The sequence below is a fragment of the Mobula hypostoma genome, chromosome 7 (assembly GCF_963921235.1).
Source record: "Mobula hypostoma chromosome 7, sMobHyp1.1, whole genome shotgun sequence".
In the NCBI taxonomy this organism is placed as follows: domain Eukaryota; kingdom Metazoa; phylum Chordata; class Chondrichthyes; order Myliobatiformes; family Myliobatidae; genus Mobula; species Mobula hypostoma.
Window position 1 is genome coordinate 62,887,463 of NC_086103.1, and position 15,011 is coordinate 62,902,473.

At 43.0% G+C, this 15,011-nt stretch overlaps 1 protein-coding gene across 3 annotated transcripts in view; it reads left to right on the forward strand.

The window, feature by feature from the left end:
• The window catches only part of LOC134349352 (actin filament-associated protein 1-like 1), a 209,034-nt gene that overhangs the window by 113,377 nt on the left and 80,646 nt on the right, over positions 1–15,011 (forward strand). For all 3 annotated transcript variants that reach the window (XM_063053532.1, XM_063053530.1, XM_063053533.1), the window contains exons 4-5: positions 10,198–10,292; positions 11,383–11,494. In XM_063053532.1, coding sequence (XP_062909602.1) covers positions 10,198–10,292; positions 11,383–11,494 — 207 coding nt within the window. The remainder of the gene's footprint in view (positions 1–10,197; positions 10,293–11,382; positions 11,495–15,011) is intronic.

Here is a 15,011-nt window from a genome sequence, read left to right on the forward strand (position 1 = left end):
GTTGGAGGTGGCGGAAGTTACGGAGAATAATATGTTGGACCCGGAGGCTGGTGGGGTGGTAGGTGAGGACCAGGGGAACCCTATTCCTAGGATCCCACCGTCAGCTCCTGGGCCCTCAGAGGCTCCATCTTCCTCTCACCCCAACCCTCCCCTCTCCATTGACACCCCCAGCCTCCCCCCTCCCCCCTCTGATCCCAGCTCTCATCCGTGCCGGGTCTTTACCATCCCCTCCGACCTTCAACTGTCGGAGGCAGAACGCTCTGTTCTCAGTAAGGGCCTCACGTTTGTCCCCCTTCGCCCACACCTCAGCGAGTTCCGTGTTCGCCACAATGCGGAACTTTTCTTCCGCCGTCTCCGTCTCCGAGCCTACTTCTTCGGCAAGGACTCTTCCACCCCCACCGATGACCCCTTCTCCCGTCTTCAACCCTCCTCTTCTTCATGGACACCCCGCTCTGGTCTTCTGCCTGCTCTGGATCTCTTTATTGCCAACTGCCGACGGGACATCAACCGTCTCGACTTCACCGCACCTTGTCCCCATTCCAACCTCACTCCTTCGGAACGCTCTGCTCTCCACTCCCTCCACACTAATCCTAACCTTATTATTAAACCCGCTGATAAAGGGGGTGCTGTTGTAGTCTGGCGTACTGACCTCTACCTTGCCGAGGCACAGCGACAACTCGCGGATACCTCCTCTTATTTACCCCTCGATCGTGACCCCACCAAGGAGAACCAGGCCATTGTCTCCCACACTATCAACGACTTTATCCGCTCAGGGGATCTCCCATCCACTGCTACCAACCTTATAGTTCCCACACCTCGCACTTCCCGTTTCTACCTCCTACCCAAGATCCACAAACCTGCCTGTCCTGGCTGACCTATTGTCTCAGCTTGCTCCTGCCCCACCGAACTCGTTTCTGCATACCTCGACACTGTTTTATCACCCCTTGTTCAATCCCTTCCGACCTATGTTCGTGACACTTCTCACGCTCTTAAACTTTTCGATGATTTTAAGTTCCCTGGCCCCCACCGCTTTATTTTCACTATGGATGTCCAGTCCTTATATACTTCCATCCCCCATCAGGAAGGTCTCAAAGCTCTACGCTTCTTTTTGGATTCCAGACCTAATCAGTTCCCCTCTACCACCACTCTGCTCCGTCTAGCGGAATTAGTCCTTACTCTTAATAATTTCTCCTTTTGCTCCTCCCATTTCCTCCAAACTAAAGGTGTAGCTATGGGCACCCGTATGGGTCCTAGCTATGCCTGCCTTTTTGTTGGGTTTGTGGAACAATCTATGTTCCATGCCTATTCTGGTATCTGTCCCCCACTTTTCCTTCGCTATATCGACGACTGCATTGGCGCTGCTTCCTGCACGCATGCAGAACTCGTTGACTTTATTAACTTTGCCTCCAACTTTCACCCTGCCCTCAAGTTTACCTGGTCTATTTCCGACACCTCCCTCCCCTTTCTAGATCTTTCTGTCTCTGTCTCTGGAGACAGCTTATCCACTGATATCTACTATAAGCCTACTGACTCTCACAGCTATCTGGACTATTCCTCTTCTCACCCTGTCTCTTGCAAAAACGCCATCCCCTTCTCGCAATTCCTCCGTCTCCGCCGCATCTGCTCTCAGGATGAGGCTTTTCATTCTAGGACGAGGGAGATGTCTTCATTTTTTAAAGAAAGAGGCTTCCCTTCCTCCACTATCAACTCTGCTCTTAAACGCATCTCCTCCATTTCACGTACATCTGCTCTCACTCCATCCTCCCACCACCCCACTAGGAATAGGGTTCCCCTGGTCCTCAACTACCACCCCACCAGCCTCCGGGTCCAACATATTATTCTCCGTAACTTCCGCCACCTCCAATGGGATCCCACCACTAAGCACATCTTTCCCTCCCCCCCCTCTCTGCATTCCGCAGGGATCGCTCCCTACACAACTCCCTTGTCCATTCGTCCCCCCCATCCCTCCCCACTGATCTCCCTCCTGGCACTTATCCGTGTAAGCGGAACAAGTGCTACACATGCCCTTACACTTCCTCCCTTACCACCATTCAGGGCCCCAATCAGTCCTTCCAGGTGAGGCATCACTTCACCTGTGAGTCGACTGGGGTGATATACTGCGTCCGGTGCTCCCGATGTGGCCTTTTATATATTGGTGAGACCCGACGCAGACTGGGAGACCGCTTTGCTGAACATCTACACTCTGTCCGCCAGAGAAAGCAGGATCTCCCAGTGGCCACACATTTTAATTCCACATCCCATTCCCATTCTGACATGTCTATCCACGGCCTCCTCTACTGTAAAGATGAAGCCACACTCAGGTTGGAGGAACAACACCTTATATTCCGTCTGGGTAGCCTCCAACCTGATGGCATGAACATTGACTTCTCTAACTTCCGCTAGGCCCCACCTCCCCCTCGTACCCCAGCTGTTACTCATTTTTATGCACACATTCTTTCTCTCACTCTCCTTTTTCTCCCTCTGTCCCTCTGAATATACCTCTTGCCCATCCTCTGGGTCGCCCCCCCCCCGTCTTTCTCCCTAGGCCTCCTGTCCCATGATCCTCTCGTATCCCCTTTTGCCTATCACCTGTCCAGCTCTCGGCTCTATCCCTCCCCTTCCTGTCTTCTCCTATCATTTTGCATCTCCCCCTCCCCCTCCAGCTTTCAAATCCCTTACTCACTCTTCCTTCAGTTAGTCCTGACGAAGGGTCTCGGCCTGAAATGTTGACTGCGCCTCTTCCTATAGATGCTGCTTGGCCTGCTGCGTTCACCAGCAACTTTGATGTATGTTGCTTGAATTTCCAGCATCTGCAGAATTCCTGTTGTTTGGTATTTATACTATTTTCTTTTTGACAACATCATCTACATATTATATTTTCCAGATACCTTTGCTGGAACAAGTAACTCACACAGATTGTCTTAAAAACTTATGGCAATAGAGAGCCCAAACCTCCACAATTAATGCTGTGAGGTCTGACCACCTGAGTACACTAACATCCAAACTTGTAGCCATGTTTTTTGTGCTAAGTGACTTAACCCCATTGTCTTACGATTGGCTGATGGATACAACTCTACTGGTCACTTTACTTTATAAACCTATATCTCCAAGTACAAACTGATTGCTACTTGCAATTTACTTTAAAAACTACCTTGTTTACAACAAAAAGCTGAGCATAGACTATCTGTTAAAAGTTTAACTTTATCACCAACAACTCTGACCCTTTGGAAAGGTTATGCAGCTGGGCTAGAAAGCTGAGTTTATCAATAAGCCTCTTGGGCCATCGAAAGTGAATACCCATCACAAGCTCAGTGCTTGCAGGCTGCAAGTGAAATTTTCAAGATACCTGTGCTCCTTCTGGCCCTTTGCGTTCATTTTGTTAATCACGTTGAGCTTTCTAATAATATTGACTAAAGTGTTACACTTATTGCACCAACTGTGGAAATTAAATGAAATGCTTTCAGAGGTTGGTCATGGTTAGAATCAATTCCTGCCCAAGCAAGGACCCAGACCCACTGCAATTTGCCCATCGTCACAATAGGTCTACAGTGGATGCAATTTCACTGCCTCTCCATTCGGCCTTGGATCATCTGGACAATAGTAGAACCTACGTCAGGCTGTTGCTTATTGACTACAGCTCAGCGTTAAACACAATCATGTCCCCAGTTCTAATCAAGAAACTACAAAGCGTGCATCTCTGTACCTCCCTCTGCAACTGCATCCTTGACTTCCTCACTGGGAGACCAGGGTCAGTGTGGATTGCAAATAACGTCCACTTGCTGACAGTCAACACTGGCACACCTCAAGGATGTGTGCTTAGCTCACTGCTCCATTCTCTCTACACCCACGATTGTGTGGCCAGGCACGGCCCAAAGGCCATCTATAAATTTGCCGACGATACAACTATTGTTGACAGAATTTCAGATGGTGACAAGGAAATGGAGAAGAGCAAGATAGATCAGTTGGTTGAGTGTGTCACAGCAACAACTTTGCACTCAGTGTCAGAAGGACCAAGGAATTGATTGTGGACTTCAGTAGGGAGAAGTCAAGGGAACATACACCAGTCCTTACGAAGGGATCAGAAATGGAAAAGGTAAGCAGTTTCAAGATTTTGGGCGTCACTGCCTGAAGATCCATCCTGGGCGTAACATATTGATGTAGTTACAAAGAAGGCACAACAACAGCTATATTTCATAACTAATTTGAGGAGATGTGGTATGTCAGCGAAGATGCTTGCAAATTTCTGCAGATGTAGGGTGGAGAACATTCTAACCAGTTGTATTACCATCTGGTATGGTGGAGCCACTGCACAAGATCAAAAAAAGCTGCAGAAAGTTGTAAACTCAGCCAATCCCATTATGGGCGCTAGTTTCCCCAGCATCTAGTACACCTTCAAAAGGCCATGCCTCAAAAAGACAGCATCCATGATTAAGGACCCTCATCACACAGGCCATGCCCTCTTCTCATTGCTACCATCAAGGTGGAGGTACAGGAGCCTAAAGATACATTCAATGCTTCAGACACAGCTTTCTCCCTCTGGTATCAGATTTCTGAATGGATAATGAACCTATGAACACTACCTCATTTTTTTTGTCTCTTTTTCAATAGTTCTATTTAACATCAGGGTAAATGTATGCAATATACATCCTGAAATTCTTGTTCTTCACAGATATCAACAAAAACAGAAGAGTGCACCGAAGAATGAGTGACAGTAAAAACATTAGAACCCCAAATCCTCCCTACTCCCCCCCCACATGTAAACAGCAACAAGGCAACACTGCTCTCCTCCTCTACTTACTACATCAAAACGCATCAGCACCTTCCACCCTCCAAGCAAGCAATGACAAAACCCACAAGAAAGACCATGATCTGTAGTACAACAAAAAAACTAATCATCCACATGACAAGCACCCCAAAGGCGTGCTTGTCTTCTAGTCTATCTCCTTGGGATTTTGAAAAGCCTTGGGATTTTGAAAAGTAGTCGGTTGTGACCCCCAGAAACAGGTCCCACCACTGCAAAGAACTGAAGTCTGAGTGTGAGTCTAGGTCAGGGCCTTCAACAGAATCCCATCCACCCTGAAAAGGACAAAGAGAGACTTCAAACGAAGAAATTAGGCTGTTTCCGCAGATGAGCTCCAAGGAGTCCCTGTTAAGTGCCATTGTAGCTCCGCCGTCATTTTGCATAATATACATATATAGTACTGTGCAAAAATCTTAGACACATACTGTATATATAGCTAGAGTGCATAAGACTTTTGCACAGTACTGCATTTGCCAACGTGGAGCAGAGAGCGTGTTTGTAAATCTTACTGGAGCAAAGGGTGTTGGAAATTGTGAGGGTGGAGCACTGCGAGAGGGGTGTGCGGACAGGTGGCAGAGAAGGAGTGCCAGAAGCAGGGTGGGGCGGGGGAGTGTGACATGGGTGCAGACATTCTTAGCACTGAAACACCAGTCAAGGTCATTTGATTCCAAACAATTGGTTTATTGGTCGTTACAGATTGTCTCTCTGGTGATTTCTGCCTCCTTCCCTTTCCTTTCCTCTTTTCTCAATCATGATCCCCTCTCCCTGCCCCCTTCCCACAATGGAGACCCATATCAGAATCAGGTTTATCATCACTCACATATGTCATGATTTTTTTTAATATGATAGAGCCCAAATAAGTAGATCAAAGAAATGTGTTATTGCAGGAGTCTAACAGAATGTCAGATAGATCAGCTCATTTTAAAACTACTGCCAAAATTCCTTAACTAAGCCAGCAGCAAAAACCTCACTGATCCAAAAAACTTTCACATAAACTTGATATTTGATAAGATAAATAAAAAAAGTCGTTGTGCAAGATTATCCATGACAGAACTCTCCTCAATCTTTAATCCAGAACTACATTAATTTAAAAAAACATTTCAGTTGCTCACAATTGGTTTAAATCTGCCTGTCAGAATTTTCTTTCCAATTCTGTTTGGTTTAAAGAAGTTCAAATTTCCACAGCGGAGATCAGTTTCGGGATTACGTGCTTTGTGTATTCTTGCCTCTGATGTCTGTTCTTTGTCCTGGGCTTCCTTGCAGTCACAGAACTTCACATGAAAAACAGAGGTGAATGGTGAAGATACATAAACAAAGCTTCAAAGAAACTAATTTGTGTTGGTACTGATACCAGCACCATTGACTCAGCCGCATTCACAACATCTGGCTTCTGGGATTCACGTGACGGGGATTTGCATGTTGTAATTTAAAATATTGTTATTCATCAACTTATATCATTAACGAGACATTTACATGTTACTCACAGCATTACCCATATTGTGTTGGAAGGTATGCATGTAGAGCTGAATACCCCTGGTTGCTAAAAGCAGATGTTATTCACAGTGAAGTGTTTGCAAATAATGTTTATAATAGCTTCATGCTGAAATAAAAGCTCATTTTAAAAAAATGTTACCATTTAGCTACTTGTTCTTGAGCACACTTCAGCTGAAATTTCTCCAGCACCAGAATTTAGATGTGGTGAATGGTTTTTGCTTCCTTCCTGGGAAAGATCAGCACTCAGGAAATTTTCATAGTGGTAAGTGAGGGAAATGTCTCAAACGTGCGCATGTGTATATATGTTCAGACAGATCAACTTTTGAATAATTTGATGAATAAAATGGAGAATTTTGGCAGTGGAAACCAGTAGTTCTTAATTGGCCATATAACTTTCAGCTGCAGTGACTTAAGCTCTTCTGCATATGTGCTGTCAAACTCAGAAGTCCAATATTTAATCAAGTGACACATCCCATTGGATTCCACGTGGAATCCAATAGCAGAGACCAGCCCAGCTAAGATTTCCCAGTTTACTGCAGAATCTCCTAGTGCTAATTTGACCTGGCACAGAAGCCGAGATGCTTGATTTTATTGTGAATTTCTTGGCCAGGAGGTTCGGAGATGTAGGAAGCTAATGATAGTAATTACTCGGTTTAGCCGTTTTATTGTTTACATGTTCAAAATTGATCTGTTCTTTTAATCATTTACTTAGATTTTAATATTTTTACCTGCAAATGGACTGTAAATGTTAGGAGTACTTCAGGCTGTTAAAATCATTCATTGGCTTTGACAGATAGTAAAGCTTGGCTCCCAGATTTGCCTTCTGTCAAAGTCTGTCATAGGTGTACGGGGGAAGAGGCCTCTGCACAAAACAACCTGCTGCAGCCTCATTGGCCAAGAAAAGAGTACAGAGAACCTGCGAGCTTCATGAGACTACAGCAGAGATTACTGGTAACAACGGTCAGGCGCTGGTGATAGCTAGTTTCAAGAGAACTAGAGGTCATAAAGTTTGGGCAATTTGTTTTTGAACCCAGAGAGTGGTCAGTAGATGGAATGAGCTGCCAGAGGAAGTGGTTGAGACAGATACAACTTTTAAAAGTTTCCTCAACATGTATGGATGGGAAAGTTTGAGAGAGATGTGGGCAAAATGCAGGCAAATAGGACCAGGTTAGTTGGGATTCTCGGTCGACACGAACCGTTTGGGCTGAAGGACCTGTTTCCATTCTGTGTGGCTTCATGATTCTTTGATAACTCTGGCCAGTAGGTCAGACTCAACATAACTGAGCCCAAAATAAATTTTAGTGAATGGCCAACAGAGGTATTAAGACTCATAACAACAGTAATACAACCAATGGTAGAAAAAGTATGTGGTTATAAGAAAATGAGAAATGGGAGCAGGCATAAATCATTTTGTCCTTCAGTGCTGCTCTGCTATTGAGTAAGATTATGACTGATCTTCTAGTTCAAGGTCATTATCTTTCCATGTCCACCATATCCATTGATTCTTCCAATATCCAGAATTATATCTACCTCAGATTTAAATGCATTAACTAATCTTTCACTCAAAGGGTGGTGAATCTTTGGAATCTTGCACACCAAGGGGCATGGAGAAATTTGTGAACTTTTCTCTCCTAGATGACCTACCCTTTATTTTAAGCTGGTGAACCTAGTTCTAGCCTGCACAGCCACAGAAAATATTCTACAGGTCGCCCCATCAACCCCTCTGAGGACTGTCTTCCAGAGAGATCACTGATCATTCCACTAAACTTTAAGGAAATCTACTCAATTTCTCGCATATAGATCTATCATCCAAGGAACTATTCTAGTAAATCTTCATTGCACTCCTTGAATAACTTTTTAGGTAAGGATTTTATGCTAAAAATTCCTAGGTGTAAACATTACTGATTGCATGTCCTGGTCCAAGCATGTAGATGCTATGGCCAAGAAAGCACGCTAGTACCTCGATTTCCTCAGAAAGCTAAGGAAATTCAGCTCATCCATATTGAACTTGACCAATTTTTATGGATGCATCCCATTCAGATGCTTTATAACTTAGCATGGTAACTGCCTGGTCCAAGACCACAGGAAGTTGCAGAGTTGGGGACACAACTCAATTTATCGTGAGAAGCAGCTTCCCTTCCGTGAACTTGGTCTACATCTTGCTGTCTCAGAAACAGTCATCATCATCAAAGACCTTTTCAACCCTGGGTATTTGCTGTTCTCTCCCATTTCATCAGGCAGAAGATACAAAAGCTTGAAAGCCACTCGTTTCAAGGACAGCTTTCATCCTACTGTCAGAAGACTCTTGAACAGACCACTTGAATGTTAAAGATGAACTCTTAATGCCACAATTTACCTTGTCATGGCTCTTGCACCTTATTATCTACCTGTACTGCACTTTCTCTGTAACTGCAACGATAACACTGTATTCTGCATTCTGTTACTGCTTTTCACATTTGTTATACCCCAATGTCCTTATTTTTTGAAATAACCTGTATGGATGGCATACAAAACAAATATTTTCACTGTACATCAGTACATGTGACAATAGTAAACCAATCATGAGCCAAAGGACCCTTCCGTGATCTTGTGCTTACTGCAATTACGTAGGGCCTTAGCAAGACCATACCTGTAGCATTGGCACTGGTAATAAATTAGCAAGCATGGTCTTGCTAAGACCCTATATAATTGTAGTAAATTCAACTTTATTCTTTGGTACTATGTTTCTTTTTAAATCTTTTTATTGAGTAAGTATACAAAAAAGGTAAGCCATATAAACATTAATACAATGTTAAAGTATAATAAAATTCCAAAAGATAACAATACCAAAAAGAAAATACTACAAACAATGTAATTTAAGCATAAGAAACCAAGATAACATAATAGTATACTAGATTTTATATATATCAATGGAAAAAAAAAGAAAAAAAAAAACCCCAAAAAAAAAACCCACCGTGCAACTAACTAAAAGCAAAGCAAAGCAATGGGCTAACTTGAAACCAAACAGAGTTAAACTTAAAATCACGTCCTCAATCCCGACCTCCATTAAAACAGTGAAGAAAAAACAAGAAGGGTAAATATTACATTAAATGAAAATATCGAATAAAAGGTCCCCAAATCTGTTCAAATTTAAATGAAGAATCATAAAGGTTACTTCTAATTTTCTCCAGATTCAAACATAAAATCGTCTGAGAGGTACTATGTTTCTACACCAATTGTTGTTTATGCCAGGGTCTAACTCTTGATTGGATTTTTTCACATTATCATAGATGATCATTCAGATAATATCATTTTATTGATCCAAAAACACACTTCAAATTCCCAGTGTAGTATCAAATGGCAGTACTGAAAATGATTCCAGCCTTTTAAATACTCTCCTGCTTCAAGGACTCCACTGCACAAACTGTGTTAAGCACAATTTTCCAGATATTGGTATCAAAATCATGATGATGAATGCGGCCGTTTCAAAAAAAAAACAAACAGTTCAAATTTCCCTCTGGTGTACTATTCAGACAAACTGTATGTGCTTCATCTGTGGGACATAATTTAACATCCTATAGATGCTGCACATGGGACCACATACAGAGAAGAAAATGTAGGCAAGGAAGTTATAAAGTACTACAGAAAAGAATGCTTTTCACCATCTGTAAATAAGTGTTCCAAAGGGAACAAAGAAAGTAAAAAAAAAGTGTAGGATGTCAAATCTATTACAAATTTTCAGCAGCGTCAGTACTAGGGAATCATCACCAAGCTATTTTTCAGCAATTGACTCCCATTCCAGTACTTCTTTAGCACATGCTCTATCAAGTTTATTCAAATAACCCTGAGCGTAAATAAAAATGCTTCCTATCCATTGTATAATTGTAACTACTGAAGTATAAATCTCATTCGTGTTGTTGCAGATTGTGAATTACATGGCCTTAAGGACATGCAGGAGGATTATAAGGATGGAGGCTGTATTGAATTGCCACTACCTGAAACGCCACATTCCAAATCAGTGAGTCTTGTATATTTGGATATTTGATTTCTTCTGTAGAAACCCTTCTTGAGTAGTCCTTTACTATTGGGGTTGGTTTGCTTTCAATCTAGTTTATGGGTTCTGAGGTAACTGAATGTGGTAACCAAGGATGCTTCCACAGATGAAAAAGAAGTGCCTGAGTAGACAAAGGACTGAGCAGCCCGTGAGGTGCTGTACTCTTCTGTGCAGAAGTTGACATTTTATTTATATTAGCTCACATCAGCTAATTTTTCTTGGCCAGCTATGGTAAATGAAGGAATGTTAACTGTTCCAGATCTTTTTAATTAATGAGCAATGTTTTTATTTATTAGGGAGTGTAAAGTTACTGCTGATGAGTGCTTTTTTTAAGCCGCAGAACTAATCAAAGCTTAAGGCACCATCTGGTTGAGTGTTGAAGTTGCAGTGTGACTTGACCCCCTCAGTTGGCTCATTCTCCTGCGATTGAGTCCTGTAAACATGGCAACTTCCAAACACACCCTTGAGCAGCTGAGAACTCAAAAAGAAGTGTAGAACTGAAAAGCAATATGAAGTACTTGACCACAGAGTGATGTAATAAGTTGAAAATCTTTTGTGTCGTATTGAATTTCAGGACTTAATCTAATTTTTGGCAGCTTATCATCTATTTTATTTGGTGGCTGACATTGACCAAATTTTATCAATGTTCAATGGACTTTAGTTTGAGATGTTACACGAAGACAACACTGGCCACTCAACTGAATACAAATTGTTCCTTGTTTGTATTCCCCGGTGTCTTGCCATTTCAATTATTATATTTTTTAACAAACTGAGAGCTTTTTAAAAGACTGCAGTTGCTGAAAATCTAAAACAAAAACAGTTGCAAACACTCAGAATGATTGTGAAGAACCTCTGACCCTGTTGTGAAGAATTTACCTCTGTTTCTCCTTCCACAGATGCTACCCTACCTGTTGAGTGTTTCCAACATTTTCCGTTTTTGTTTCATTTTAACAAGTTATTTGGCCACTATCTCATTTGTATTTGTGGATCCTTGCTGTATTGAAATTTGATTAATGAGATTCTGATGGCTAATACAAGTTTCTCTCGTATTCAGGGAGTATCTGATATACCACCCCCTCTCCCCACAACTCCTCCACCTGAGGATTATTATGAAGAAGCTGTGCCTTTAAGTCCAGGGAAAGCTCCAGAGTACATTACTTCTCGCAGTAAGTACCTTGAGGAGGACACATCTAAATATTTTTATACAATGAGCTAATCAAACAACCTTTATAAAGCAGAAAGATTGGGATTCAAATTTTAAGCTATTGATAAAACTGCTGGCAAGTTCCCGATCGCAAACACAAGTAAATCTGCAGATGCTGGAATTTCAAGCAACACACATAAAAGTTGCTAGTGAACACAGCAGGCCAGGCAGCATCTATAGGAAGAGGTACGGTTGACGTTTCAGGCCGTGACCCTTTGTCAGGACTAACTGAAAGAAGAGCTAGTAAGAGATTTGAAAGTGGGAAGGGGAGGGGGAGATCCGAAATGATAGGAGAAGACAGGAGGGGGAGGGATGGAGCCAAGAGCTGGACAGTTGTTTGGCAAAAGGGATATGAGAGGGCCATGGGACGGGAAGCCTAGGGAGAAAGAAAGGGGTAAGGGTGAAGCCCAGAGGATGGGCAAGGAGTTTAGTGAGAGGGACAGAGGGAGAAAAAGGAGAGAGAGAAAAAGAATATATATATAATAAATAAATAAATAAATAACGGATGGGGTACGAGGGGGAGGAGGGGCATTAACGGAAGTTAGAGAAGTCAATGTTCATGCCATCAGGTTGATCTCATTCCAGGACGAAGGAGATTCCTCCTTTTTTAAAGAAAGGGGCTTCCTTTCCTCCACCATCAACTCTGCTCTCAAACGCATCTCTCCCATTTCACGCACATCTGCTCTCACCCCATCCTCCTGCCACCGAACGAGAGATAGGGTTCCCCTGGTCCTCACCTACCACCCCACCAGCCTCCGGATCCAACATATAATTCTCCATACCTTCCGCCACCTCCAACGGGATCCAACCACTAAGCACATCTTTCCCTCCCCCACCTCCTGCTTTCCGCAGGGATCGCTCCCTATGCGACTCCCTTGTCCATTCGTCCCCCTCCATCCTTCCCCACCGATCTCCCTCCCGGCACTTATCCTTGTAAGTGGAACAAGTGTTACACATGTCCTTACACTTCTTCCCTCACCACCATTCAGGGCCCCAAACAGTCCTTCCAGGTGAGGCGACACTTCACCTGTGAGTCGGCTGGGGCGATATACTGCGTCTGGTGCTCCTGATGCAGCCTTCTTATATATTGGCGAGACCCGGTGCAGACTGGGAGACCGTTTCGCTGAACACCTACGGTCTGTCTGCCAGAGAAAGCAGGATCTCCTAGTGGCCAAACATTTTAATTCCACATCCCATTCCCATTCTGATATGTCTATCCACAGCCTCCTCTACTGTCAAGATGAAGCCACACTCAGGTTGGAGAAACAACACCTTATATTCCGTCTGGGTAGCCTCCAATCTGATGGCATGAACATTGACTTCTCTAACTTCTGTTAATGCCCCTCCTCCCCCTCATACCCCATCCGTTATTTATTATATATATATTATTTTTCTCTCTCTCCTTTTTCTCCCTCTGTCCCTCTCACTAAACTCCTTGCCCATCCTCTGGGCTTCACCCCTCCCCCTTTCTTTCTCCCTAGGCTTCCTGTCCCATGATCCTCTCATATCCCTTTTGCCAATCACCTGTCCAGCTCTTGGCTCCATCCCTCCCCCTCCTGTCTTCTCCTATCATTTTGGATCTCCCCCTCCCCCTCCCACTTTCAAATCTCTTACTGGCTTTTCTTTCAGTTAGTCCTGACGAAGGGTCTCGGCCCGAAACGTCGACTGTACTTCTTCCTTTAGATGCTGCCTTTCACCAGCAACTTTTATGTGTGTGGCCTGTTCCTAATATTTCTTTTCAGTTGTAGGTGTTACTTGGACAAGGGAGCGTCCTTTATTTCTTCTTCTTAGGGCAGTCACATTTAAATGTATGCAGGTTTGAGATAAGCATATTCCACACAGTGGCCCAATATTCTATGAATTCTTAGCCATACCGGTATCAATATTTATGATCTGAAAGCAAAGATCTGCAGATGCTAGAAATCTGAAATAAAAATGATGAAAGTAGTCAGTTGGTTAGGTAGCAGCTGAAATGAAAGAAACAGAGCTAATGTTTCATGTTAAGAATCCTTCGCCAGCTTCTTTTCTGACATAGTGCAACTTGGGAGAATGATTCAAATGTAATCAAAACACAGGTGGAGTTAATTTGCATTTAAATTAATCAAATATAAATAGGTCTTTCCCCTCTTAACCCCTCTTTTAAAGAAGCCATCTTTGTCAATTTGGAAAACCCATCCATGAAGAGAGAGAGTTGGGTACGACACCACCTATCAGCTACATACAGTGCAGTCCTAACATCTCTACCCTGGCATTTCCACAACAGTTCACACCTCCATTTTGGCAAAGACTAATGAGCCTCTTATTATCTCTGTGGCTCTTAATGACCCTCATGCAATTGCTATACCTTTAAACAGTTCACAGAATTTATGAGCCAGGAAACTACCCACCATGGATTAGAACTGAAGAGGCCTCTAGGATGAATGGCGAAATGTCTTCCAGACAGCACAGCAAGTCCAGTTGCCTTAATTTACTACTGCTTGATGTACAATGACCTGGATGACTGACAGCCTTCATAGACAGTCTGCACCTTTATTCCTTCTACGAAGGATCATGAACTTCCTTTTGTTGCATTCCATCTGTCACTTTTTTGCCCATTCTCCCAATCTGTCCAAGTCCTTCTGCAGACTCCCTGCTTCCTCAACACCACCTGTTCCTTCGCCTACCTATGTTTTTTTTGGCTGCAAAGCCACCAATTCTATCCTCCAGTTCATTAACATATATCGTGGAAAGTAGTGGACCCAACACCAGCATGTAGGAACAGACAGCCAACCAGAAAACGCCCCCTTTATTCCCATTCTTTGCCTTCGACCAGTCAGCCAGTCTTTTATCCATGTTTGTACCTTTCCTGTAATAACATTCACCCTCATCTTGTTTAGCTGCCTTATATGTGGTACTTTGTCAAAGGCCTTCTGAAAATCCAAGTAAGCAACATCCCGTGACTCCCATTTATCTGTCCTACTTATTACTTCCTCAAATAATTCCAACAGATTTGTCGGGCAAGGTTCTCCTTAGCAAAACCATATCCGAAACCTCATTCTTAGTAACAGACTCAAAAATCTTACAACCACTGAAGTTAGACTTATCCAGACTATAACTTCCTGTCTTTTGCCTCCCTTCCTTCTTGAACAGTCAAGTGACATTCAAACCCTATTGATGCCTTTCATAATCTTAAAATTTCTATCAGGTCTCCCCTCTGCTTCCAACGGTCCGAAGAAAACAGACCTGGTAACTATATTTACTACCTCTGAATATCCTCAAGTATAATAGAATGAACAATGCCGGGTTTGAAATTGTGATACTACCAACAAGGAGAAGATGTAGTTGGAATTCCTTTAAAACTCTGTATTTTGGTGGATCCATTTACCCTGAGTGCAGTTTGACACATGGCTAACTGCTGCACTGCCCAAGGAACTGACAACTCTAGTACTCTATGAAGAGGAAATGTAAGTTAGTTATATGACTCAGTTATATGATCAGGC